A 27,151-nucleotide genomic window follows, 5' to 3' on the forward strand; every position below is an offset into this window, starting at 1 on the left:
ATATATATATATATATATATATATATATATATATATATAAGCGTTTAAATATTGCTGTGTTTATATGGTTATGTTATGGTTGGTTGCTATGCAGCACAAAGTTGTGCGTCGTTGCCAAGAGGAAACGGAAATAAATCTTCTGAAGCCGCAGCTGTCTAAAGATTTTTTGTTTTTGTTGTTTACATTTTTAGAGCTATAACAAGAAACTATAAAACATTCGCAGGTGCTGCGCGACTTCTGCGGTGTTTTCTCGTCTGGACTCCTGCAGGCGTGTGTGCGGTGTACTACAGCGGACCGCTGCACACACACACACACACACACACACACACACACACACACACACAGTAGGGAGGGACACAAACACAATGGGAGGACAGAAGAAGCACTGATAACACCGCTACAAACCAGCCTACCGCTGAAGCGGCGCTAATGTGGAGCCGGTGTTTGAAGTGATGCAGTGAGGATCGATTGGCACTGTGATAAAAGCGTCTGAATCTGCAGTAGGGCATTAGTAGTGTATTGTCTTAAGATTTCAGCTCGGTGCTTACAATGGATTTCCCTTTCGACCTGAACGCGCTTTTCCCCGAGAGAATTACAGTGCTGGATAACAACTTGAGTGCAGGTCGGAAAGCGCATGGGAGGTAATGTGTGTTTTAATGTGTGCTGGGAGAGAGATGGGTGCGATCTGTCTGCAGCATGCACTGCTTTTGTCTTGTAACAGTGGTTGACACAGTCGTGCATTGTACATATACTGTTGCCAGTGGGGGGTTTATTAGGCTAGATGTGACGTTTGGTCCAGGTCATCTTTGTCATCTTTTTCCTGTAATGATAAGCCCATTGCTGTATGGAGAGCTTGACGTCAGAGGATGCAAATGCGGCCCTGAGTAAAAGACAAATCTGACATGAGTCTGTTTTAATCTGCCATGGGTTTAATCTGAACCGTGCTGATTCTGCAAGACTGCAAAACAGACTTTACTCTAATTAAACTATAAGAAATCACACCATGCGATACATAGATAGATTATAATAAAGGCTTTTCTAATAGATACGTTTTTTTTTAATGCATAAGCATGTGTATTTAATTTAATATAAATTCTTTTTCTAAAAATAATACAGTAAAATATTGTAAGAATACATTTTATTTTTAATCTGCTTTTCTTATACTTGAAGTGCTACAATGCATTACAAATACAATCAAACAATAAATAATAAAGGATATATAAATAACAATTATAGTTAAAAACTTATAAAAGCAGGTAATGAATTCCGTATTTTCAGAGCAATGCAAGAAAAAGCCATTATTAACATGAAGGTATTTGTGGGGATTTTTTTAGCATGCATAACCAACGTTGTATGTTGCATCATACATTACAATAAATACAATAATTATTGATTTTAAATACATTTTAAAATTCGCCAAAAATATTTTTATATAACCAGCAGTTTTTAGTCTTTAACTGCGTCCCAAATTAGAAACTATACACTATGCACTTATACTCTATGTGCTTATGCACTGTGTACTCAGCCATGTAGTGTGTATGAATTTTATATTCATAACAGTTGAGTGCATTAAGTGTTCGACATTTCACACTTTGTTTTTTCTGTTAAGTGCATCATCCAGGTATTTAAAGAGCACTTTTTCCTTTCTCAATTTTCAGTGTGAACGCACTACTTGCACTATTTATATATATAAAAAAAATAATGTCATAGAATAGTGCAGAAGTATGCAATTTAGGACACACCTTTTGTGTGTTAACTATGAGGTTATATATGCTAATTTGTTGCTAAAAATTGACAAAATTCACTGCAGATGTACACATTTAAAGTTCAAAATATTTATTCAAATGCAGTCAGATGGTCTTTAGCACAGTGTTTCCCAAACTTTTGGACTCCAAGGCTCTCTCTTGTTCTAGACAGTATTCAAAGGCTCTCGTATCTAAGCTGGTATCTCATGTATAAACTAAATCAAATAAATGAAAGAAAAAATATTGTAATGTCAAGTTAATGTTGTACCTATTTTTTATTTGTGTGTGTGTGTGAAGAATAAATAATGACTTTTTCATAATCTTTTCAATAAAGATTATATTAATATAACTGCTTACTGGGGCCCTCCGGGAGATGCCCCCTAGTGGAGAACCATTGCTCTACCTGTCCTTGGAACAAATCATGATTCCCAACTCTGATATAATGATTTAATGGCAGCCTCTTGGCTGTTTAAAAAAATAGGAAAAGCCATTTGATATGTCTCACCCAAATGTTTTGATATGAAATATGTTAACACAGAAAGAAAGATTTAAAGATCTCATGTGGTTTATATGTATATATTTAATTCTATCAGCCATTGACCGAAACAGTTATGCTTTGTAAAGGTGTACGCATCTGTTATGACTTGCATAACTGGAATCATAAATGCTCTTCATAAAAATGTCTGTGTGAGATTCCTAACATACCTGCTTTTTGTTCTCCAGACCCGATCCTATTCTTCAGATCAGCACAGTTATAGATGAGCTGGGCAAAGCCTCCTCTAAGGTGATAAAGACTGTCTTTTTGAGCTTGCAGATGTCATTCACTCTCAGTTTCAGCCTGTCATCATGTCGTGTGTGTGTGTGTGTATCTCCTCAGGCCCAGCAGCTGCCTGCTCCTATAACCAGTGCTGCAAAGCTCCAGGCCAACAGACACCATCTCTACCTCCTGAAAGATGGAGAACAGAACGGGTTCGCTCTCTTTCTCTGTCCCTCCCTCAGCCTATGCTTCAGATTTAATCTATTTACATGTCAATACAGCTGGCCTCTCTCCTTCCTGTTTTTCCATTTCCATTAAATATAAACACATCCACTTCTGCTGTTAATAACAGTCTTTGACTCCCTCTTCCTGTCTTTTGTTTTACCAGCGGGAGGGGTGTTATCGTTGGATTTCTGAAGGTTGGCTACAAGAAGCTGTTTTTACTTGTAAGTGTTTGCTCATTATTGAGTTGGTGATTAAATCTTGATACATTAGTGATTTACAGTATGTTGTAATTGCATCCAGGACCAACGGGGGGCGCATTTGGAAACCGAGCCTTTATGTGTGCTGGATTTCTATGTGACAGAGACACTGCAGAGACATGGCTACGGGCTCGAGCTCTTTGACTTCATGCTGAAAGTGAGTGTCTGTCGGCGGCTTGATTTAGTTTGCAGGAAAATCCTGTCATTTATTTACCCCCATTTTAGTCCAAACCATGTGACTTTCTTGCTTACATGAAACACAAAAGGAGATGTTTCAAAGAATGTCAATGCTGCTCTTTTCCATACAACAAAAACACAACAGGACAAGGTCAATATAATTCATTCCAATTCTGAAGATAAAAACTGAAATGCAATTCTTTATTCCCAAATCATTTTCCCCTTCATCGTAGCTTTTAAAACTTATTTGCAAGTGCACATATTCAGACTTGCCCCATCAAGACCAGGTTTGATGTTAATGATGCTAAACAGCATTGGTTTTTATGCGTTTCAGCCTTGCTAGATGCTACATGGCAAAGTTGAGTTAGCAGAAGTAAAACTATGTTTTGCACATTAAAATACATGCATTTTATTCCGATTTCTATTGAATAACTTAAATTTAAAATGTGAATACCATATATTTTGGTGTTTTCTCAGACAACGCTCTCATACACATAAAATATAGCGCATTAGTTGTATGGACTGTGTTTATGCTGTTTTTTGACGCTTGTGTGGAAAAGAGCAGCATTGACATTTTACCAAATATCTATAAAAAAAAAACTACAAGTGACACAGGTTGGGAACAACATGAGATTTGTTTGTATTTTGTGACTCCTGTCCTGATCATATTCTCTGATTGAGCAGCACAAACGGGTGGAGCCTGAACAGATGGCCTACGATAGACCTTCTCCTAAATTCCTGTCATTTCTAGAAAAGCACTGTGATCTCAAGAACAGTGTGCCTCAGGTATGATCCACCTTTTAAAGTGAAAGCACTGCATGGCGCGAAGCAATCACAGCCAATCAGAGCATGTTTTGATGTTATGTGGAGTGAGGTTTTAATTCTCAGAAATCCAAACTAACAGAAACAAACCTGATGAAAACGACTTCATTAGATATCATAATAACATGTTATGCCTTGGATGTAAATCCTGATATGGGTTATGTGCATGACACGTGAGTGTGTTGATTTGTACACAATACAGACTTTATACTATAGAGTTTTCCTGGAACGGTTAGGTGTGTATATGACCGTTGCAAAACAACACTGTTATAATGTAATTCATTAATTTCTTGTCCTGTCACACTTGTTCTTCTCAGGTGAATAACTTTGTGGTGTTCAGTGGATTCTTCCAGAGTAGATCAGGTAATGCCTGATTGCATCACTTTTCTTCTGTGGGTTTGGAATGTTGTTCTGGATCTGTGCCAGTGTTCAGTTCATTATTCTCTCAGGACAACAGCCTCCCATTCCCCTCATTATAATACGTGCGAGGCAGCACTGTATTGAAATTCCTCCTCTTTTTATTCTTCTTTTCTTCCTCAAATTTCTGCAAGTAATTCAGCTCGAACCACTTTACATACACTTCATTCAAGCTACACCTGACAGTGACAAGGAAATACCTGCCATAAATGTTTATTTTGGCTATACAACTGTATTTTTCATTATTTTAATCCTTGCTGTTATTGTTAAAAAATATTCAAAATCATTTTCATTAATTGAAACAAAATATAAATATTAGATGAAAAACCTAAAAGTAAAAACTAAAATTAAATGTAAAAAAAATAAATAAATAATAATAATTCAAATTAAATGTTAATTAATAGTAAATAAATCATAAAATAGAATATAAAAACTGATAAAGTACAAAACAATGACTAAATTTTCAAACTTAAACTGAATTATAAAATATAAGCTAAAATATTAGTTATGCTATAATAGAGGACAATAATACTAAAAAGTAATTAATTAAAATATTCCCTGCATATTGGTGACAAACACTGTAGTTGTACAACTAGTCTCAAGTGTCTCTGTAAAACTGCAACTGTCACAAAAATATCATAGCATAGTTGTTATTATTTTTCTTTCATTTTAATGGCTCTGGTTTGAGATAAAACTTTTCTTTTTCTTTCAGAGAGTTGATAAGGATCACATGTTCACTTGCATACCTTAGGGTTAGGCTATCTTTCTTACTATTAAACTAGCATGTCTTGTTCCATGTATAGTTATCAGCCAGCTGGTGAGTAACTTTAGACTGAAATTTAATGCCGAAAAAAAAAATCCAGAACCTTGAAGTTTCTCTAAAATGTTTAACAATACTCTTTTGCTGCCTTGCAAACAAATTGCATTTTAGCAGATTCCACAATTAATTGTTGAGTTGTGTTTGTCCATAATGCTCACAGCTGTCTTTTTTGGTTCTTTTATTGTTTCATATTTTCAGTGCTTCTATATTCAAACCAAGTGTATTTCCTGATCTAAACCATCATCATATTATATTTTCACATTATAATCTTTGTGCCTTGTAAAAACATTTCCAGTGCATTTATTTATGTGTATATATAGATATGACTCACCAAGCCCAGATCTGGGCTGTTTATAGTTGATAGCTGCCTTAGACTGAGTTTAACATGCAAACAACTCAATACACCTATTGTTCAAGTGCTTTTGTCTCATGAAATCCACCCAGGAACACCTCCCTCCCCTTCGACGGATCAGGGGATGTACGGATTTTTGTAAGGACATTGAATATCTATTGTTCCCTTCCCCTATCCCACCGTCACCCGGCTTGCACCTTACTTATCACTCCTTTATTGCGTCTTCATGGTTTAGGAGCGAGTCCACTCACTATAGACTCTTCCTTTGCACTCATAACCTCCGCCCACATCAATCAATCCCAACAAATTGCTTACAAATTCACTTCCTTACAAGATCCCTTGCTGTTCCCCTTTAAAATCCAATTATATATAAGTGCTATATGTCTTCCCCAAAGTGCAGTGGAATGATAATCGATATATGCATTATGGCCATGGATATCTATGGATATGAATATGTGTGAAGAGTGCAGTGTGCTGTTAAACTGCTTACTGTACTCCAGACTTATTCTCAATCATACCAGTTGTTTCTTTTGGCTCTTTCTGACCATTACAGCGGTCCAGTTGAGAAAAGTCCCGCCAAAAAAGCCAGAGGGAGAGATCAAACCATATTCACTAATGGAAAGAGAAGGTGGGTTACTCATAGTGTCTCTGTCATATATTTAACCAATTGGCACAATACAGACGCTAGTAGCTGACATTTACACCAACTAGCTGAATACTGACATCATCCAGCCGCTGTAATAAATAGTTTTAGCTGGAAACAGGCCTCCCTTTATTCTTTAAATGTCTTGATTTGGTCCACCAGTTACTTTAGAGTTCTTAGGAAAGAGCTTTTTTTAGTGATCACAGGCATTTTGCAAGGAACAAGTACTCTCACTCCTAGTTTAGAAATATTAGGGTTGAAATCTGGGGACTGTGAGTATCTGAATCCATGTATCAATTCAGTCAACAAGCATACAGGTGTCAAGGTGGAACAAAATACAGGAATGGAATGACATTTTACGAGCAGACAAAATGTTCCAAATTATGCACTACTTTTCAGTGTTCACTATTAAATCTACAGTGTGAAACGGACTACATAAGACTAGTGTAGTCCGATACTAAACATTCTTATGAGCCAGGTCTTTTTAGTGATTCAAAAGCATAAAGGCGTAGTCTAAAAATGATTCTTAGCAATCAGTTCTTTTTAGTGAGTTAAAAACTAACAAGAAAAGGGAAAAAAGTCATTCCTGAACAAATGGCTCTTATTAGTCAGCTCTTTTTGGTGATTCAAAACCATATAGGACAACTGATGTAGTCTAAATGTCTAATAAATAATTCTTAAGAATTGATTAAAAACACAATGTAAAACTAAAAATAAACTAGTGTAATCACATTCCTGAACACATGACTATTGGGAGCCAGTTCTTTTTTGTGATTCAAATGCAGTACAACCAATGTAATTTGATTGTTAAACAAATGATTCTAATGAGTAATTTTTATTGAATTAAAAACATGAAACATAACTAGTGTAGTCTGATTCTTGAATGAATGACTCTTATGAATCAGTTATGAATCATCAACATATAGTTCAACTAGTGTAATCTGACTCCTGAACGAATAACTCTAGTTACATTGATTTAGCCAATCAAAAACATACAACACAATCAGTGTAGTCTGATCGTTGAACAAATAATTCTAATAAGTTCTGTTTAGTGAATTACAAACATACAATGTAACCAGTGTAGTCCAACTGAACATAGGACTCTTATGCATCAGCTATGAATCATAAACATACAGCACAACCAGTGTAGTCTGATTCCTGAACAAATGACTTTAATCAAACAGTTCTTTATAGTGAATCAAAAACAAACAGCACAACCAGTGTAGTCTGATTCCTGAACAAATGACTTTAATCAAACAGTTCTTTATAGTGAATCAAAAACAAACAGCACAACCAGTGTAGTCTGATTCCTGAACAAATGACTGTAATCAACGGTTCTTTATAGTGAATCAAAAAGATATGGCATCTGATTTCTGAACAAATGACTCTATTCAAACAGTTCTTTATAGTGAATCAAAAACATACAGCACAACTAGTGAAGTCTGATTCTTGAACAAATGACTGTAATGAGCCAGTAATTTATAGTGAGGCAATGGAATTGCATTTCACTTTTTCACATATCTCTTCCTTAAAAGTACTAAAAGAATCATAAGTGAAACTGTTAAGGAATCGGTAAGAGGAGTCACTTCCTCTCTTCCGCAGTGGTTCGGGAGGAGCAGAGGGCTCTCCCCTGGCCGTTCGTTCGCCCCGCGGGTCCCCCCAACTCTCCCCCTCTGCTTCCGTCATCTCCGCAATCCCGTTCACTCAGTGTGGGATCCTCCCCCAGCCGGGCCCCGCTCCGCCCTGCCGCGGCCCCCGGGACCCCCTCCTCCCAGCTCAACGACAGCTGCAGGGCAAAACGCACCAGGTACATCTCAACCACACCTCACGGCCAGTTACAGCATACCTAAATCCGCACTTTGCTTGCAAATATTTACATTGCATCCTCTTCGCTTTTTCCATCTGGGGCTTATTTTGGCGGCTGAGAGCACTTGGTCTGTGGGAATGAAAGCGAAGAGACACTAAGGTTGTTCATGTTCACTAAGAGCCACTTCCTGTGTTAGATAAGTGCATGGTTGGCTTGGCTGCAGGAATGTGAATTCAGCTCATTAGTGCATCATTATTGTATCACTGTGTTCCGCATAAAGGTCAGATACGCGGCCTGTTTATTCCTCTAACACGTAAGCGGCCTTGACCACTTTCTTTTGGAGAAGCGCTAAACATATCTCCTCCTCTTCTCTCTCTCTCTCTCTTTCTCTCCTCCTTTCACTTCTCTCTCCTCCTGACATGCTCGTTTTATGCATTGACTTCCCCAATTATGACACGCTCATTTTGTTGTCGAACCCTTCACTTTATTCAATGAGTTTCAACTTTTTGTTTCCTTTTAAATACATGCTTTTCTCTCTTTTTCTCATTCTCTCATTCCACGCCAGCTCTCTAAATAGATCTAGGCTCAGCTTTCATTGACCCTCAGTCTTTAACCTCATTGTCTTAAACTTCTTAGCTAGTTCAAATTAAAGGAGTAGTTCACCCAGAATTGAAAATGTTGCTGAAAGTTTACTCACCCTCAGGTCATCCAAGATGCAGAAGAGTTTGTTTCTTCATGGGAACAGATTTGGAGAATAACATCATTTGCTCACTAATGGATCTTCTGCAGTGAATGGGTGCCGTCAGAATGAGAGTCCAAACAGCTGATAAAACATCCACAAATAATCCACACAACTCCAGTACATCAATTAACACTGTGTGAAGGGAAAGCTGTGTGTTTGTAAGAAACAAAGACCGGGAGCAAATGAAACACTCTGACCTTTTGCATTTAATTTAATATTATAGTCTTGTCCTTATTAGTAAAAATATATCAGTTGTATTATTAATTAGTGCACTTATATTTGTTTCTAGTATCAAAAGATGACTAGTGTATTTCAAGTAGTCTAAGTTATGAAGGAAAATGTATAAAATGTACAATACAATTGCCCCCGGTCTCCCCTACTCTCGCCATGATATTTTATAATATTCATGTTTTTATCAGCTGTTTAGACTCTCATTCTGACGGCACCCATTCACTGCAGAGGATCTAGTGGTGAGCAAATGATGTAATGCTACATTTCTCCAAATCTGTTCAGATGAAGAAGCAAATTCATCTTATATGGCCTGAGGGTGAGAAATTTTCAGCAAATTTTAATTGTTAGGTGAACTGTTCCTTTGAAAAGATAGTTCATTTAAACATCAAAATTGATGTCATTCTTTACTTACCTTTTGTTATTTTTCTGTGGAACTTGAAAGAAGAATTTTGAAGAATCATCAAAAGATTCTATAGAATGTTTGTGTTTCACAGATAAAATAACAGCCTATGAGTGGAAAAAGTCATGACAGAATTTTTATTGTTTGACTGAACTAAACCTTTATGATATTGCTTTCTGCCTTGTGAGTGTATGAACGATCAGATTTCCTGGAAAATGATTTGATAATACACATTTGTAATTATATTGGAATCCCTTTTGGTCTTTTCCGTACCTTTTCCAATAAGAGTGTTTTAGAAGCTAGAATAGAGTTTTTACAGGTCAGTTTACTATAGTGTTAACCCTCAACTGTCAAACATTCTCTGTCCTCCTGAGCAGCAAGTAATAAAAGTTACAGTTGAAAATATTCTAGTTATTCTTTATTCACTTGTCAATGAATTCATTTGTCATATAGCAGGTTATTGTAACAGCCTGTAAAGGAAATGAGATGTTATGTATTAGAGTCTAGACTCTATGGTCATGTGCACCTCAGGACCTTGGTTTCGGTCCAGATTTTTATCTTGAGAAATACAGAAATATGAGAAATAAACACAAACTGTATATATATATATATATATATATGTATATATTATATATATATATATATATATATATATATATATATATATAGTTTTCTGTTTTAATATATAAAAAATGCAATAAAAACATTAATATTGTGAAATGCTGTATCATTACAGTTTAAAGTTTTCTGTTTTAATATATTTTCAAATGTAATTTATTTCTGACGCCAAGCTGAATTTTCAGCATAATTTCTCCAATTTTCAGTGTCATATGATCCTTCAGAAATCATTATAATATGCTGATTTTAGTATCCAAGATAGCAAGATTGTGCTGCTTAAAATTACTTTTTCTTTCTTAAAAAAAAATGGATGAATAGAAAGCATTTTGCAAAAGTAGAAGTTTGTATGGTTCAAAATTCTAAAACAATAGATCCCATGTGAAACATGAAGTATCTGCATACTTTGTGGTAGTCAGACACTATACTGTAGTTAAAATGATGAACTAAACTCTTCTAGAAACTTGTCTGAACTACATGTGTCCCCTAAAATGCCAATTATATCAGTTTAAATGTTAAAACACAAAATAGCTCTGAATAAATGGTCCTGAGAAAAGCTTGTGGATCAAATTGCCTCTTGCTTTGATATTTTAAGACCTAAAATATCAGCCACTACATTTGACTGCAACTCTAATGTCCAAAAGAAAAGCAGACATTAAGTTGCAACATTACACCATATTAGTCTTTTCTTGATATTCAGAATCCACCGTCACGTTACACAATCATTGCCTGTGTCCTCTTTCACTAGAATTTGTTTTCATACAATGTTGGGTTTTGAATTTGCGTTTGAGGTTATGTTTAATTCCGTTTTTATTTGTGCCTTTTTTTCTGTCACATTTATTTTTTATTGTTCATTTTCTTTTTTTTTCTTTTTTTATTTATTTCTCCTTTTTCCCTCCCTTCTCGGCCCTCCGTCCCGTACCTCTATTGCTGTTGTTTGTCCATTTCCTCACATCCTGTAGCCATCAGGGTCTGGTTGCCAGGAGCAACCTCTACAGTCGCCATATCAACAGCCGAGACCTCGGGCAATTATTGGTGGAACAGCAGAACCCCTTGAAGCTTCCAGGTAATGCACCATTTGAACCGCAGTCAACCATTTACCACGGTGCACCGTTAAGCGTTACGATGGTCCTCAGGAAACCACATTAGTAAACCATTAGTAGCTGTCGTGTGTGCTTCCTCAGGGCTGAAAGCAGAGCTCTGTGAGAGAGTGTGTGACACAGGGGCAAACGCAGATGCAGTGGAACACAAACACACTTCAGAAAGGTCGGGCTTTTCTCGCATAACCTTTGTGAGAGTCACTTCACCTGGTGCTGCTTGCTGTATTATTTACATGTGAATTGGAAGCGAATACTGAAGAAACACCAGGGATTGAGAGCGAGGTAATGACTAGGCCTCCACAGAATCAACGCCTACAGAATTCCACAGAAAGCACTGGCGATTTCTGCAGAATTTGTTTGTTAATAAAGTTTGCCAAGCCAAGCATCACTTTTATTATAGCTCACACTGAGGGTTAGGATTTGAGCAAAACATTAACCCGGAGCATGCAAATTTGCTGCATAATTCACCCCATAATTCATGCTTGTTAATGTTTTTTTTTTTTGGAGGACAAAAATCCTAAAGGTCTCTGACCTGTCGTGTACTTCAGATCTAGAAGTATATTTTTTAATGTAATTGTACTTGCAGTTAATATCAATGAAATAAAAGGCCACTTAAGTGCACTTAAAGAGAGCTCACTTTCATGATGAGGTTTCTTAACACACCTAAGTACACTTCAAAAAATGCACTTTGTAATTGTAAAATTTAAAGTTTTACTTAGTATATTTTACATGATTACATATTTAATCTTTCGTCATGCTTAAGTAGACTTATTTTGATGTGTTGACAAACTTGACAAACTATAATTTATCTTTTTTTTTAATAATTTCTTAAACTTTTATTTATTATTTGCATATTTTTCAGTATGTTTTTCAGTTTGCCAAGTTAAAAAAAAAAAAAAAAACATGTAGAAATTATAAGATAATGTTTAAAATGATAATGCTTTCAGCTGCATTTACGAGTCCAGTACTCTCAGATCAGTTTTAACCTTAATATATCCAAACATATCATTTTGCATTTTATCTTTAACAATCAGTGCAAAAAAAAAAATTATCACGAAAGCGTGTATGTTCTGTGTGGGCCTAGTTATTAGTCAGAAAATACAGTGTGTGCATGTTCCTACTTTATCATTTTCTTTCTTCTTGTTCTGATACAAGTTTGATTTCACTTGCTGCTTTTCTTCCCAGCCTTGGCCTTGTACTTAATTCATTTGAAATCATCTGTTTAATGTTCTGCTTCTTCCGCTCCATCTTTCATTGTTTTTCGTCTTGTTTTCCAGACCGCATCTTCAAGGCCAGGTTGTGTCCCTTCCGAAAATTGCCGCCACTAAGAAAGATCATGTTCAGGAGCAGACCTCCATAACACCCCTGGACCGCAAAGAGGAGCTGCAGACCAAAGTGTCACAGAACAGAGCAGAGGACTGGAGGAAAGGTGGAGCGGCTGAGATGGAGAGGGGCGGAGGGAGAGGCGGATGGTCCTGGACGGTTGGGGAGAGCCGCTGTACAGCCCAGTGGGTCCGACAGAAACAAGAGTATCGCAGCACGCGGCCCTGGTGACGTAAGATGATAAAGGGATAGTTCACCCAAAAATGAAAATTCTGTCATTAATTACTCACCTTCATGTCGTTCCAAACCTGTAAGACCTTTATTCATCTTCAGAACACAAATTAAGATATTTTTGATGAAATCCGAGAGCTCTCTGACCCTGCATAGACAGCAACATAGCTACCACTTTCAAGGCCCAGAAAGGTAGTAAGGACATTGTTAAAATAGTTCATGTGACATCAGTGCTTCAACCTTAATTTTTATGAAGCTACAAGAATACCTTTCGTGCACAAAAAAAAAAAAAAAATAAAATTACTTTTCTGACATAGAACCCGGATGAACTGCACTTTGTTTACAAGCAGAAGAATGCCTGAACGCACACTGAAGACTGACACGGAAGAGAAGGAATTGGTGAATAAAGTCATTTTTGATTTCTTCGCGCACAAAAAGTATTCTCGCAGCTTCATAAAATTATGGATGAACCACTGATGTCACATGGACTATTTTAACAATGTCCTCACTACCTTTCTGGGCTTTGATCGTGTTAATTACATTACTGTCTATGGAGGGTCAGAAAGCTCTCGGATTTCATCAAAATATCTTAAATTGTGTTCTAAAGATGAACAGAGGCTTTATGGGTTTGGAATGACATGAGGGAGAGTAATTAATGACAGAATTTTCATTTTTGGATGAACTATCCCTTTAAGAACAGAAATGGACATTGCAATACAGAATAATGAGGGGGGAAATGATTTTAATGAATTTTTATTAAACCACAAAAGTGAAAAAGACCTTTAATGAAAATAACAGCAGCAGCTATTTGTATTTTTTTTTTCTTTATCAGTCCTATTTATAAACATTTCAGCTATTCATTTTATGGCTTGTGCTTTTATAATCACAATTTTATAATCTGATCTTTTATCATGTTTTTCACAAACAGGTCTATGCAAAAGTACAGATGTTTTGGTGGAATTTAAATTAAATGGTTGAACATTTGTTCTGTTCGATTCATTTTTATCGCTGCTCTCAAAGAAAGATAAATACTCTGACAGTCAAACTGATGCTCATTCTTGTACACTGATCACATAATTGCATCATTCCCTTAGGGAAATCATTTATATTATACTCAGATAAACAGAATTAAACCCTTGGAGGACATTTGACCAAGGAAATTAGTTCATGCAGTTCCTAGTAGCATGTCTACAGTAATATGTACCATCAATACATGCATACAATAATACATGTACCATCTTCAATGTGCCAGTCACAGCAGACATCATCAACAGACACTAAAATACATACAGCACATTAAATCCTCAAGTTGAAAATTTTCAATACGTGTGTTCATCTGGAATAAACATTTGAAAAATGTTCCCTTTCAGATGGTCAAGTGGAAATTTTTGTAATGTTCTTCAGGTTTGTGCACGATAATAAGAAAACAGTGCTCTTCAGATCATTTGCTCTTTAACTTGCGTCTTGGAAACGTACGTGTTCTTATGGGATGGTATTAGTGCTGGTGTCAAGCAGGTTCTTGCTCAGTGTCTACATTTTAAACCTGTCAACTTGTGACATTTCCCAGCAACACGCTCTGAATTCTACAGTTACCTAAAAAACAACCAAAAACCCTGTTCAATAACATGGCAGTGATAGACCTTTGATTTCCATGTCTTTAGTCACATTTTCTTCAAATGAATGACGTGTACAGCTTTAATATGCAGTCTGTGATCATAAAAATCACAATATGCTAATAGACATTTTAAACTCAAACTGGCCGTCTGTCGGGCCTTTGAGGAAGTTTTCAACTTTTATTTAAAGTAATTGTGTTCATATTGCTTATTTAGATGATGATCTATTTGAATTTTGTCTGGTTGAGAGCTTGAGTTTTTGTTTGAATATCGATTTAACTATATTATATAATTATTTATGGGAAAGTAAATTCGAGGAATGAGTCATTAGTGCTGCTTCTTTGTAACCACACATACAGTTGGAGTCAAAGAATGGTCTGACCCTGATGAGTGCTCCGGCCTTTCACTGAACAGCCCTTTCTTGCCAGACGTGTTTTTCCCTTTGTTGTCTGTCAACATACCATTTAGTCCAGTGATATGTTTCTATCTAACAACTAATAATCCAAATTGTAAAATGTTAGCACTTCTTTCCCCGATGCATGATCCCTTAGACGCTATGCATTCAAGTTCAAGACAATCGCCTCATCCCTGCTCGTCTGTTTCCTTTTTTTTATTTTACTAAAATGTTCTTCAGTAGTTACGATGATTTTTTTCATCACAGAGACATGTTTGCCGTCTCCACTGTCCGTTCAGTTTTTAGGATGACCCGCTTTTGGACATTTCGCCCACTCTTGTTTTAATATGAATCCCTCAGTAGTGTGATGTAGATCTGCGACTGGAGGAAGCGGGGGTAACTGTCCATTTCCAGGAGGCAGTAGATGCGCCTTTGAGCATGTGAGAGGGAAGTGTGAGAGGGGGCTTTGAGGAGCTCTAGGGTCAGTTCTCTCGTCTTACTGTCCAGGTTCACCTAAACGTGTTGGAAAGAAATTCACAGTTCACCAATATTCACACAAGAATGATCTACTGAAGGATATTAAAAATAAAATTATCTTTGCTTTTATAACAGGGAGTGGGACAGAGTGTCGAGCTCCCAAAAAGGAAAACAAATGAATTAATATGATATTATTTACATTTAGTCATTTAGCAGACACTTTTATCCAAAGCGACGCATTTACAGTATATAGGCCATCATTCATTACTGGAGCATTTTTGAATATGGCAAGTGCTATGACATGTCTCATTATATATTATATATATATATATATATATATATATATATATAGTATATATATATATATTAAAAGATATATATATATATATATATATATATATATATATATATATATATATATATTATTATGTAAATACATACATACATACATACATTGGGCAAAGTTTGGGAACCCCTTGCAGTTCTGTGAAAATGTGATTGTGTACCCCCAACAAAATAAGAGAGATCATACAAAATGCATGTTATTTCGAGTTCTTAAAGGGATACTCCACCCCAAAATGAAAATTTTTACCCACAAGTCTACAAGACAAAAGAAAAATAGCTGAAATTATTAAAATAACCCTTAAAGGAGTTCAAAAAGATACACCACACCAAAAAATAAAAATTTTAACACACATCGTTCCAAACCCGTAAAAGCTCCGTTCATCTTCGGAACACAATTTAAGATATTTTGGATGAAAACCGGGAGGGCTGTGACTGTCCGATAGACTTACTGGAAGTAAATAACAGTGTCAAGGTCCATAAAAAGGTATGAAAGTCATCGTCAGAATACTCCATCTGCCATCAGACGTGCATTCTGGGTTATATGAAGTGACGGGAAACACTTTTTATAAGCGAAGAAAACAAAAATAATGACTTTATTCAAACAATTCCTTTGTCAACAGTCCTCTGTGTCTCTCCATATCATTGTATGCTGTGTACTGTATGTTCTTCTGTGTCATCCGTGCCAGTCACAGGCCTCCCGGTTTTCATCCAAAATATCTTAAATTGTGTTCAAAGACGAAGGGAGCTTTTACAAGTTTGGAATGACATGGGGGTAAGTGATTAATGACAAAATTTTCATTTTGGGATGGATTATCCCTTTAATACTGTGTGTGGTTACCTGGATAATCTACAACGGTTTTTTGTTTTGTGATGGTTGTTCATGAGTCCCTTGTTTGTTCTGAACAGTTAAACTGAGCTCTGTTCTTCAGAGAAATTCTCCATGTCCTCTGTTATCTTCAGTTTTCCAGCATCTTTTGCATATTTGAACCCTTTCCAGCAGTGACAGTATGATTTTAAGATCCATCTTTTCACACTGAGAACAACTGAGGGACTCAAACACTATTAAAAAAGGTTCAAACATTCACTGATGATCCAGAAGGAAACACAATGCATTAAGAGCCAGGGGGTGAAAACTTTTGAGCAGGATAATGTTGTCCAAATTTTTCTTATTTTGTTGAAATATAATTTTTTTCCATTTAGTACTGCACTTCGGAAGCAACAGAAGATACTTGCATGTTTCACGGAAAACAAATTAAGTACAATTTACCTTTATCTTCAATTTCCAAAAGTTTTCATCCCCGTCTCTTAATGCATCGTGTTTCCTTCTGGATCATTAGTGAATGCCTGAACCATTTTTATTAGTTGTGTTTGAGTCCCTCAGTTGTCCTCATTGTGAAAAGATGGAATCTCAAAATCATATAGTAACTGCTGGAAAGGGTTCAAAGATGCTGAAAAACTTAAGATAACGCAGGACATGAAGGATTTTTCTGAAGAACAGAGCTCAATTTAACTGTTCAGAACAAACAAGGGACTTCATATTTTCACAGATTCTGCAAGGGGTTCCCAAACTTCCGCATGCCACTGTACATGAATACAAGTAGATAGGATAGAAAAAGAATAGAGAAAGCTAGTGTTAGATCCCTTTTTATTATATATTATTGTATTAGAGGGTCAAGTCAACAAATAGATAAAATAGGATTAGAATAGAGATTGCTAGAGTTAGAGGGTCAAATAAAGATGGAAGAGATGTGTTTTTAAGCGATTCTTGAAGATGGCTAAGGACTCAGTGGAATTTTAATACAAAAAAAATGTTATATTATTTAAGTCTTTTAAAGCCATGTTAGATTTGTGTGAGGAAATGATCAAAATTTAATTTGCTTTTATAATATGGACCAGGACTATCAAGTGCCAAAAATTAGTTTTTACTTTTACAATGTTCTATATATACTTTAGACTTCTGAAGTCATATGGCAGATTTGTGCAAGTAAAGGCCTAAAATGTTTAATTTGCTTTTATAATATGCACTGGAACTATCAAGCTCTAAAAAAAAAGAAAAGAAAAGAAAAAGAAAAGAAATTATTACAAAAAGAAGTGCTATACAGGTGCATCTCAGTAAATTAGAATGTCGTGGAAAAGTTCATTTCAGTAATTCAACTCAAATTGTGATACTCGTGTATTAAATAAATTAAATGCACACAGACTGAAGTAGTTTAAGTCTTTGGTTCTTTTAATTATAATGATTTTGGCTCACATTTAACAAAAACCCACCAATTCATTCTCAACAAATTAGAATACTTCATAAGACCAATAAAAAAGAAAAAACATTTTTTGTAAATTGTTGGCCTTCTTGAAAGTATGTTCATTTACTGTACATGTACTCAATACTTGGTAGGGGCTCCTTTTGCTTTAATTACTGCCTCAATTCTGCGTTGCATGGAGGTGATCAGTTTGTGGCACTGCTGAGGTGGTATGGAAGCCCAGGTTTCTTTGACAGTGGCCTTCAGCTCATCTGCATTTTTTGGTCTCTTGTTTCTAATTTTCCTCTTGACAATAGCCCATATATTCTCTATGGGGTTCAGGTCTTGTGAGTTTGCTGGCCAGTCAAGCACACCAACAACTTTTGGTGCTTTTGGCAGTGTGGGCAGGTGCAAAATCCTGCTAGAAAATGAAATCAGCATCTTCAAAAAGCTGGTCATCAGAAGGAAGCATGAAGTGCTCCAAAATTCCTGGTAAACGGGTGCAGTGACTTTGGTTTTCAAAAAACACAATGGACCAAGACCAGCCGATAATATTGCACCCCAAATCATCGCAGACTGTGGGAACTTAACACTGGACTTCAAGCAACTTGGGCTATGAGCTTCTCCACCCTTCCTCCAGACTCTAGGACCTTGGTTTCCAAATGAAATACAAAACTTGCTCTGAAAAGAAGACTTTGGACCACTGGGCAACAGTCCAGTTCTTCTTCTCCTTAGCCCCTTAGCCCAGGTAAGTCTTGCCTCAGGAGTGGCTTTACAAGAGGAATACGACAACTGTAGTCAAATTCCTCGACACATCTGTGTGTTGTGGCTCTTGATGCCTTGACCCCAGCCTCAGTCCATTCCTTGTGAATTTCACTCAAATTCTTGAATCGATTTTGCTTGACAATCCTCATAAGGCTGCGGTTCTCTTGGTTGGTTGTGCATCTTTTTCTTCCACACTTTTTCCTTCCACTCAACTTTCTGTTAACATGCTTGGATACAGCACTCTGTGAACAGCCAGCTTCTTTGGCAATGAATGTTAGTGGCTTACTCTCATTGTGAAGGGTGTCAATGATTGTCTTGTGGACAACTGTCAAATCAGCAGTCTTCCCCATGATTGTGTAGCCAAGTGAACCAAACTGAGAGACCATTTTGAAGGCTCAGGAAACCTTTGCAGGTGTTTTGAGTTGATTAGCTCATTGGCATGTCACCATATTCTAATTTGTTGAGATACTGATTTGGTGAGTTTTTGTTAAATGTGAGCCTAAATCATCACAATTAAAAGAACCAAAGACTTAAACTACTTCAGTCCACTGAATTTATTCTCCAAGTTTGTTGATTTTCACCATGTGATTGATAGGTTTTTTTTTTTTTAAATGTGAGTCCTAAATCATCACAATTGAAAGAACCAAAGACTTAAACTACTGAAGTCTGTGTGCACTGAATTTATTTAATACACGAGTTTCACAATTTGAGTTGTGACAAAAATGACAAAAAAAATTATTTAAAAAAAAAAAAATCTTTTAACTCTTCTTGAATCATTTGATAGATTTGTGAGAAATGGACCGGAATTTAAAGGCTAAGTTTGAAATGTCTGTGGCATTATTGAAATTTGCAAAAATAATGAAGTTGTCAAATGGACTAATGCTATGGTACATTTATACATTCAGCTGCCCCAGTCCCCATTTATTTTCACTATATGAGAAAAGGCAGCTTGGACATTTTGGAGGCAATATTTTTAATGCAGTAAACAAATTTGGATAAATCTACCTCTCTGGGAGCACCAGGCTGGATGTAAGTTTCAGTGATCATTTTTGCCCGTCTCTGCAGGCTGAATTTGTTGGACGACTGTCTGTACTGCTCACAGGCCGAGTAGAACTGCAGGTTTTCCTCACTGAACTCGGATCGCAGGAACGCTTCAAACACTGTGACGCCCACTGAAGAGAAGACCGGTGAGAAATGAAAGGACCGTAATGAACTTTGGGGGGAAAAAACAGCTATTTATATTTACAAACGGTGTAGGGGGAGGATGGGGGGTGGTAGAGGCTCAGATGACGCATTCACATGCATGTTCTACCATACACTGACCCACACTCGTCACATAACACTTGCCACAAAAATCAGTAAAGAAAAAGCTTTGGACATGTATACCATGAGGGTTTATCTCACACCACATACCTTCCTTCCCTTTCATTTTCTCATAACCCTTAAACTGCAGGTTACAAAACTCTGAAGTGAGAAAATAGAAGTCGCACGGGGGGGCAGGGCTCTGGAGTTACAACATACTGCTGTTCCCACACCTCATCAGTCCAGACACCAAAACACACTCACCACACAGTCCACAAAATCATTCAAATAAGAAATTAAATGCTGTATAACCCACACGGAAAAGTAAAAGATTTAAACTAATAAATAAATAAATCTGGATGTGGGAATAAATAAATGTGAAAATAAACACAATTAGATAGATAAAAAATTAAAACAAGTAAATAAAAGTTTAAAAGAATAAAATACGTGTAAAAATAAATACAGAAAATAATAAGTAAAGAAAAAAATTAATAAAAATTCAGGATTAAATTTTATTACAAAATATTTATTTTTGTTTTATCAAATAATTTATTCCTTTATTTTACTTTTATTTATTTATTCATTCATTTATCCACCTATCTATATATTTATTTATGTGTTTGTTTTTTAATTTCTGCAGGTTTAGTCCTCCATAAGCATGACCCTATGTACTGGCATAAATAAATATGGGGAAAAAAGTACTGAACTTCAATTTAAAATGTGTAAGTAAAATAAATGATGGTATTGGCTTATTTTTTAAAACTAATTTAAAATAATGCAAAGCTTAAAAATTAAGTTTAAAGTTACTGATAAATATAATTTCCATAAAATTCAATATGTTTACTTTTTTTAAACAATATTATACTGTTCGATACAATATGCAACTAAATATTTTTATAATTTAAGAGGTGTCACAGCCTTAACATTTTCATAAAATAATATGATATTAAAATTTAATAATAAAATAATTTAAAAAAATATAGATTTCTCATAGAGCTCTCTCTGAAGAACAAGGGATTTATGTTTTTTTTTCCCATTAAACAATACCCTATTCAAAGAAAGCATCTATTATGTATATATGTAGAGTATTATTTTCCAGAACAGCAGTGACACAGAATAGACTGAATTTCTCACTGCATAATATACTTTCCAAACTGTGTCAGCAAACTGTGCTTCATGTGTATCAGTGTATTATTAGATTTTTATGTCACACTGATAAACTACTTACAATTAAGGGACAGAATAGAAATAATAATAATAATAAAACAACAACAAGAACTGATCAATACTACTTTTCTCAGTTCAACAGCAGTTCAAGAGAAGACAAGATGCTGTTAATCATTAAGTCCTTTTAATGATAAAAAAATGAAAATCACTGGAACCATGACGTCAGGTAGCAAGCACAACCCATTAGTCCACAGTTTACACATCACAAGCTGCGCTATTAATAAAAGCTTACAGTTTCTTAGAACTTGTTATGAGACATGCATTTCATTCTCACATTCGAGGTCAGCAATAATTATCACTGGTGCTTTCTTAGGCTTACTGTTGCTTATTTATTATTGCTCCCAACCATATTCAGTAATTACAAAACGTCAACACTTTATGCTACTCGCTTTAGTGATACCACAAATCATGCAGTTCGCTGCTACTACTTTTCTAAGAAAGCTAACTAAAAAATTTTTTTGCCTTGTGCACAATGAACCTTTAACTCATATCATATCTAGAGACCTTGTGCTTGGACTCTTTTAACCCAGACAGCCACTCACAAAATCCAGGCAGCATGCGACAAACAAGCCGCACTCTCATTTCCTTCTGAAAATGTAACAATCTTGGTGGTTTAAACTGTGCAATTACACATCTGCGCTCTCATCCTCTGGGGGGAAAAAGCTCATTATTCCGTTATTGTTTCATGTTGTTTGGGAATTCTCCGGAAACTCATGCCTGAAGCTTCACAGGAAAGTGGTTCCTCAACGTTAAGAGGAAGCAGTTTCAAGGGTGTTTCAATGATGTAATAAATGGGTTTCATGACTGAACCACAGAATTATACTGAACACAAACCAACCTGACCTATACACTACTGTTCAAAAGTTGCATTTATTTAATCAAAAGTACAGTAAATCTATTGCGAAATATTACAATTCAAGTTTTCTGTTTGAACATATATGTGACCCTGGACCAAATTAAGTGTCAATTTTTCAAAATTGAGATTTATGCATCATCTGAAAGCTGAATAAATAAGCTTTTTGTTAGGATAGGATGATGTTTGGTCGAGATATAACGATTTGAAAATCTGAAATCTGAGGGTGCAAAAAAATCTAAATATTAAGAAAATCACCTTTAAAGTACTCCAAATGAAGTTCTTAGCAATGCATATTACTAATCAAAAATGAGGTTTTGATATATTTACGACTTAAGACTGGTTTTGTGCTCCAGGGTCACATATTAAAATCTATTTTATTCCTCTACTGCGAAGCTGAATTTTCTGCATCATTACTCCAGTTATCAGTGTCACATGATCCTTCAGAAATCATTCTAATATGCTGAAGAACAGCATTTGTTTTTGTAGCATTATAAAGGCCTTTACTGTCACTTTTGATCAATTAAATGCATCCTTGCTGAATTAAAGTATTCACTGTCTATTGTAATGCTACATGATCCAGTATTTGATACTAGGCAGGATATGATGCTCTCTGCACGTATCATTTTCCTTAAAACAGCGTTTCAAGCATGGACAGGCAGTCGGCCAGAACAGCGTTCCAGGTCAAAGTTAGCAGAACAACAGCTTTGCTTTAGCATGACCCATGGGATGCAATGGTGTCTCGCAAGTGTCCTTTGCACTCACCTCTGCTTTCCAGCAAAGCATCAAGGGACTTGGCCCAACTTTCCATCTCCTCCCTGCTGAGTCGAGCTCTGCTGTGGCCCACCTGACTCCACTGCTTGAGGAAAGGAATTCGAGAACGCCTCTCTTTAGTGCTGAGAGAGACAAGAGGGTGAGAGGACACGTTACAAAGACATCCAGAAAAAAATGTGTGGAATCAAAAACAGTGGGCCAAATTAAAGGGCCGGGGAGGGGTTGTTTTGCAAGTGGCCGACAGAGAATAGGCCAAAAGTGAAATGAAGATGAAATTGAGAAAATATGTGACTGAGGTGATTGATTTCACCTGGTTACGTTCGCTCTGTGCTCTGCACTCGCCAGATTCGAATGTGAGGACTGCGGTGAACCCGAGTGAAAAAAAAAAGGAAACAAAGAAAGTAAGAGGTCACTGATTAACACTGAATAAAACTGTCATGATAATATGACTTGATTCAAGCCTTTAAGGAAGTATAATTTACAAAAACGTTCCATGACTTAAATGTCATAAAGGTGTTGCGTCATGGAAAATAATTCACACAAAGCCAGATCTATCAGATGCCAAAATATTTCAAAGAATGACCCTTTTTGTTCCACAGTATCTCTTCGCGATTTCTTGCAACAATATTGTAGTTTAAAAAAAGCACACATTTGCATCAATAGTGTGATTCACTCATACAACACCAGAACATTCAGTTCCCCTTTCAGAGTTTGCTTCTCCTTTTACTGTTTGGACAAAGCAACATTCTATCTCAAGGGGTAAAACTGATTCAAAGTGAGCTTGACTACTTGTGTAATACAATTGCATTCATGTCTTTGACTTCAATCACACTTGTCTTGTGAGTTCTGAATAAGCAGTGCTGCTGCTCCTGATGTATGTGAAAGACATCTCGTACTGTACAAAATATAAACAGGGTTCAACAGTAAAGATGGTTCGATGCTCCCCGGGCAGTGTGAGAAAGTTTCAGACCAGCTGAAGGAACTGTGTTTTGTCATATCAGTCCAGTGCTTACACTGTTATATGATCTTGACATGACTTATTTGATATGACTTAAATGAGGTGCTGTTATCCAGCTGGCTGACAAATTAAAGCTTTTCTGATTGTCTTGGCCTCAGTTAGAATGGGTGGACTATGATAAATTAATCAGTGAGGTCTTGCGCTCTATGCCATCATTTTCCAAGTAATTATGAATATAGCAGTCATGGATTTACACTACAGTGGTTACATTTCCAGCTGTTGTTGCAAATTGCAAACATAAGACCATTTGTTGTAAATATTTTTGAAACATTTTTTTCTTAAATATAAAAATATTATATTATAAAATAGAAATATATATAAAAAAATTTTAAAAAAAATACACACAAACGTGTGGGTGTGTTACAAAAACAAATTAGAATTACAGTGCTGTTCAATATTTGGAGTCAGCAAGGACACATTAAATTGATAAAAAAATGACAGGAAATCAAGTTACAAATTCTTCAATTAAAAAAAATGCTGTTCTATTAATCAGTAATTAGAAACGTGTCATGTTTCCACAAAATATGAAGGAGCACAATTGTTTTCAACTTTAATAATAATGTTTCTTGAGCGGCAAATCAATATATCAGAATGATTTCTGAAGGATCATACAACAAAGAATACAGTAATAATGATGAAAAAAAAGCCATCATACAAATCAAATTAAAAAACAACATAAAAAAAATAAAAAAAATAAAAAACATATATAAAAAAAAATAAAAAATAACACACAATATTACTGTTTTACTGTATTTTTGATCAGATAAATGCAGCCTAGGTGAGCTTGAGACACATTTCAAAAAGGTTTAAAAAAAATAATACCGACCCCAAACTTTTGAACAGCAGTGTTTGTTGCTAAAAACATCCAAAAATGCTATATTTGGAGAAATATATTTTTTTACAAATATTAATAATAATTCGACTGGACCAGAAGAAAATTTTCATAATTGTGTCCTGATGAACTTCAATTTGTCAACATGTGATTTTTAAAATAGTTTTATGAACTTCATTAACTTTACACTAAGGAAAGTCTCCCAACTTACCTGTCCAAACAAACTTTTAAGGTGTAATTTAGCAGCTGTCAGTTTGGCCCGAGCTTGCTGTCGTGATAATGGGGAGGGGCGGTGGGGAGATCTACATGCACAACCAACAATATGGCCGGATTTCATTGCGGATGACGGGGAGTGGTGCTGGGCTTAAACATTTCACCACAAACCCTTTCCCACACTCTCACAGCTGCCAAAAAGAAAAATTAGCATTGCCAGTGAGCTGGCTGTCACTGTACGCTTTAAAGCTCGTCATTAAGATTCGGTCACTTTCGCAGTACCTAAGCAGAGTAAACCAAGGATCCTTCTCCAAGTCCACCAGATTTTCCATACTTATGCTGTGATCTCTCTTGAGCTCCCCCTTTCCAGCACTCCCTGACACTGCATCTGGGGTGCAAGGATAGGATGCTGAGGCTCCATCTGGCTGATCATCCGAGGTGTCCGGGGCCCCATCTCTGTCCCCCCAGGGCAGGAAATCCAGCTCCAACAACGCACCCTCCGAACTGAACTTACGGAGCATTATGCTGGATTTTAAAAGAAAGAAAGAAAGACACAGAGAATGCCAGAAGCCTAAAGAAAGAGCAACAACAAGACAAAAAGGATTACATTAAATATACATACAGTGCCTACTCAGTTTATGTCTATCTAACAACCCATCACTGAGATAGAGATAATATGCTTTATAGATAGATAGATAGATAGATAATTGGTACTGCTTACTGTGCTACGTGCTTCTAATAAACTACAGTCTTATTTACTAGAATTGCTTTCTTGTAGTAAAAAATATTAACGACACGTATAGATACGTGACAGGTATCTAATTTAGCGCAAGATCTTTTAACACATTCCCAAAGTTTTGCTTCTATGTAACAGTGTTTGTTGCAGACAACTATACTGAGCTTGTTAACCTAGTTAAAAAGGTTAAAATATAACCAACGTTAAGCTTCACATTTGTAACAAACGACTAAAATCGAGACGCTTCATGACTGCACTGACAGAGACGCGACACGACGCGTCAAACCAGAAAGCTCCCGTTATCATCAACCAAAAGCTCCACACTGCAAGCCCGCGGATTCGTTTCTTTTAATAGGAGAGCTCCAGCGCGTCGCGTCGCGTCGCGTCTGTAGCGCAGCGTGTAAACAAAGCAACGTGAAATCTGAGCACTTGACTATGGTGCACGTATGTCATATAAATCTACCTTATTTTAGATCCCTTTCTCGGCTTTTCATGACAAATCCTTGCACGTGTCTTATATCCGAGCGATTCGGAGTCGGTTCGTGTTTGTAGCAGAGTCCGGATTCACACAGAGCGACTGGATCCGAAGCGAGTCTTCGTGTGGCCGTCAAAATCACTTCTCGCTTGTCTCTCTTTTCATTTTACTCCTGAATGACACAAGCAACGCCTATTTTCTTTTTGTCACACCCATAGTTCAGTCTGGACTTGCCCTCCCTACATACTTGAAGCTATATAATGACACAGAGAGCGTTTATAGTTGACGTCAAAATACCACAGCTACTACAGATAACTGTATTATCACCGCATATGTGACAAATTACAGAACGATTGGGCAAGCCTCTAATACTATTTGAAGAAGAAAAAATATTAATATATTTTATTGTTTGCAGTAGTAACAATAATTTCAGTAATTATGATTGGGCGTAAACCATGGTTACTATGGCACAATTTTACAAGAATTTATTATTATTATTATTATATTATCATGTTTTGTTATATTAATTCCTGAAGGATTTCTACTCGTGATAAGTCATGTTTATAACAGGTGTTTGATTGTTCTCAAACGGTGCCATCTACAGGTAATGCGGTTTTATTTCATGGAAGCGCAACAAGAATGCCACATTTCCCCACTTTGACAAGAGGTTTTAGACTATTATTTTATTTTAAATAATATGATTTCATTAAAATTAATATATTAACAATATAAAAAATATATGATTTAATAGAGCCGAGAGACCTTTAATGTGGGACTTTTATTTAGGCATTTTGGATTTTCTGCACGTTTATGAATGCAATTTGTCCAGTAGATGGAGAAGTTACACAACAAATGGTTTTTAGAGCCATCAAACTGGTTATCAAGATACCAAGAAGTATCAAGATAATACTGAGAAATAGCCTACTTATAATCGAATTAAATTCTGATAAAGTATTCTGTTCTTTTTTTGTTTTATATAGGGTTGTTTTTGGGTTCAACCTGTTCTTACTATCTTAAAATAGTTAATCCATTTAGGCTGTTTATATAAAGATAACACTGAGATACTATTTGCAATTAAAACCATTTAATTTATAACAAAAAAGCTATCTCTCTCTCTCTTTCTTTCTCTCTCTCTTTCTTTCTCTCTCTCTCTCTCAGAATGTCTGTGATATGCAAATAAAAATCACATTCACATTACATTACAGTCACGACATTCATCACTGGTT

General features: G+C 36.0%; 2 protein-coding genes across 14 annotated transcripts; one reads left to right on the forward strand and one right to left on the reverse strand.

Moving 5' to 3' along the window:
- Nucleotides 1–106: 106 nt before the first annotated feature.
- LOC109063750 (alpha-tubulin N-acetyltransferase 1) lies at nucleotides 107–12,759 on the forward strand. 13 transcript variants are annotated; one of them, XR_006157259.1, is made up of 13 exons: nucleotides 110–641; nucleotides 2,469–2,529; nucleotides 2,623–2,714; nucleotides 2,891–2,948; nucleotides 3,028–3,141; nucleotides 3,846–3,947; nucleotides 4,301–4,346; nucleotides 5,665–5,710; nucleotides 6,126–6,200; nucleotides 7,818–8,022; nucleotides 10,973–11,076; nucleotides 11,195–11,276; nucleotides 12,388–12,524. XR_006157259.1 is itself a non-coding variant. In XM_042745186.1 (12 exons), exons 1-12 carry the CDS (start codon nucleotides 550–552, stop codon nucleotides 12,662–12,664), a joined length of 1,272 nt encoding a protein of 423 aa, XP_042601120.1. In that variant the 5' UTR covers nucleotides 107–549; the 3' UTR covers nucleotides 12,665–12,759. The 13 variants fall into 13 exon arrangements, 12 of the variants coding, with proteins under 12 accessions (XP_042601120.1, XP_042601118.1, XP_042601124.1 ...); XM_042745186.1 differs by lacking the exon at nucleotides 11,195–11,276 and having other exon boundaries at nucleotides 107–641; nucleotides 12,388–12,759; XM_042745184.1 differs by lacking the exon at nucleotides 5,665–5,710 and having other exon boundaries at nucleotides 109–641; nucleotides 11,174–11,276; nucleotides 12,388–12,756.
- A 642-nt stretch (nucleotides 12,760–13,401) lies between these two features.
- Nucleotides 13,402–24,971, reverse strand: LOC109063749 (regulator of G-protein signaling 13-like). Its single transcript, XM_042745443.1, has 6 exons — nucleotides 24,904–24,971; nucleotides 24,714–24,803; nucleotides 22,962–23,024; nucleotides 22,643–22,773; nucleotides 19,501–19,667; nucleotides 13,402–15,184 (listed from the first exon to the last, which is right to left on the reverse strand). Exons 1-6 carry the CDS (start codon nucleotides 24,969–24,971, stop codon nucleotides 15,014–15,016), a joined length of 690 nt encoding a protein of 229 aa, XP_042601377.1. The 3' UTR covers nucleotides 13,402–15,013.
- Between the last annotated feature and the right edge of the window lie 2,180 nt (nucleotides 24,972–27,151).

This window comes from Cyprinus carpio, chromosome B19 (genome assembly GCF_018340385.1).
Source record: "Cyprinus carpio isolate SPL01 chromosome B19, ASM1834038v1, whole genome shotgun sequence".
In the NCBI taxonomy this organism is placed as follows: domain Eukaryota; kingdom Metazoa; phylum Chordata; class Actinopteri; order Cypriniformes; family Cyprinidae; genus Cyprinus; species Cyprinus carpio.

What these genes read in the sequence shown, in the direction of transcription:
- LOC109063750 (XM_042745184.1), top strand. Translation starts at nt 550, where the DNA reads ATGGATTTCCCTTTCGACCTGAACGCGCTTTTCCCCGAGAGAATTACA. An exon ending in GGTCGGAAAGCGCATGGGAG is followed by an intron (nt 642 to 2,468) that starts GTAATGTGTGTT and finishes TTTGTTCTCCAG; the next exon opens with ACCCGATCCTATTCTTCAGA. An exon ending in ATTCTTCCAGAGTAGATCAG is followed by an intron (nt 4,347 to 6,125) that starts GTAATGCCTGAT and finishes TGACCATTACAG; the next exon opens with CGGTCCAGTTGAGAAAAGTC.
- LOC109063749 (XM_042745443.1), bottom strand. Translation starts at nt 24,971, where the DNA reads ATGACGAGCTTTAAAGCGTACAGTGACAGCCAGCTCACTGGCAATGCT. An exon ending in CTTAAAAGTTTGTTTGGACA is followed by an intron (nt 23,025 to 24,713) that starts GGTAAGTTGGGA and finishes TTTTTTTCACTC; the next exon opens with GGGTTCACCGCAGTCCTCAC. An exon ending in TGCTTTGCTGGAAAGCAGAG is followed by an intron (nt 19,668 to 22,642) that starts GTGAGTGCAAAG and finishes TCTTCTCTTCAG; the next exon opens with TGGGCGTCACAGTGTTTGAA.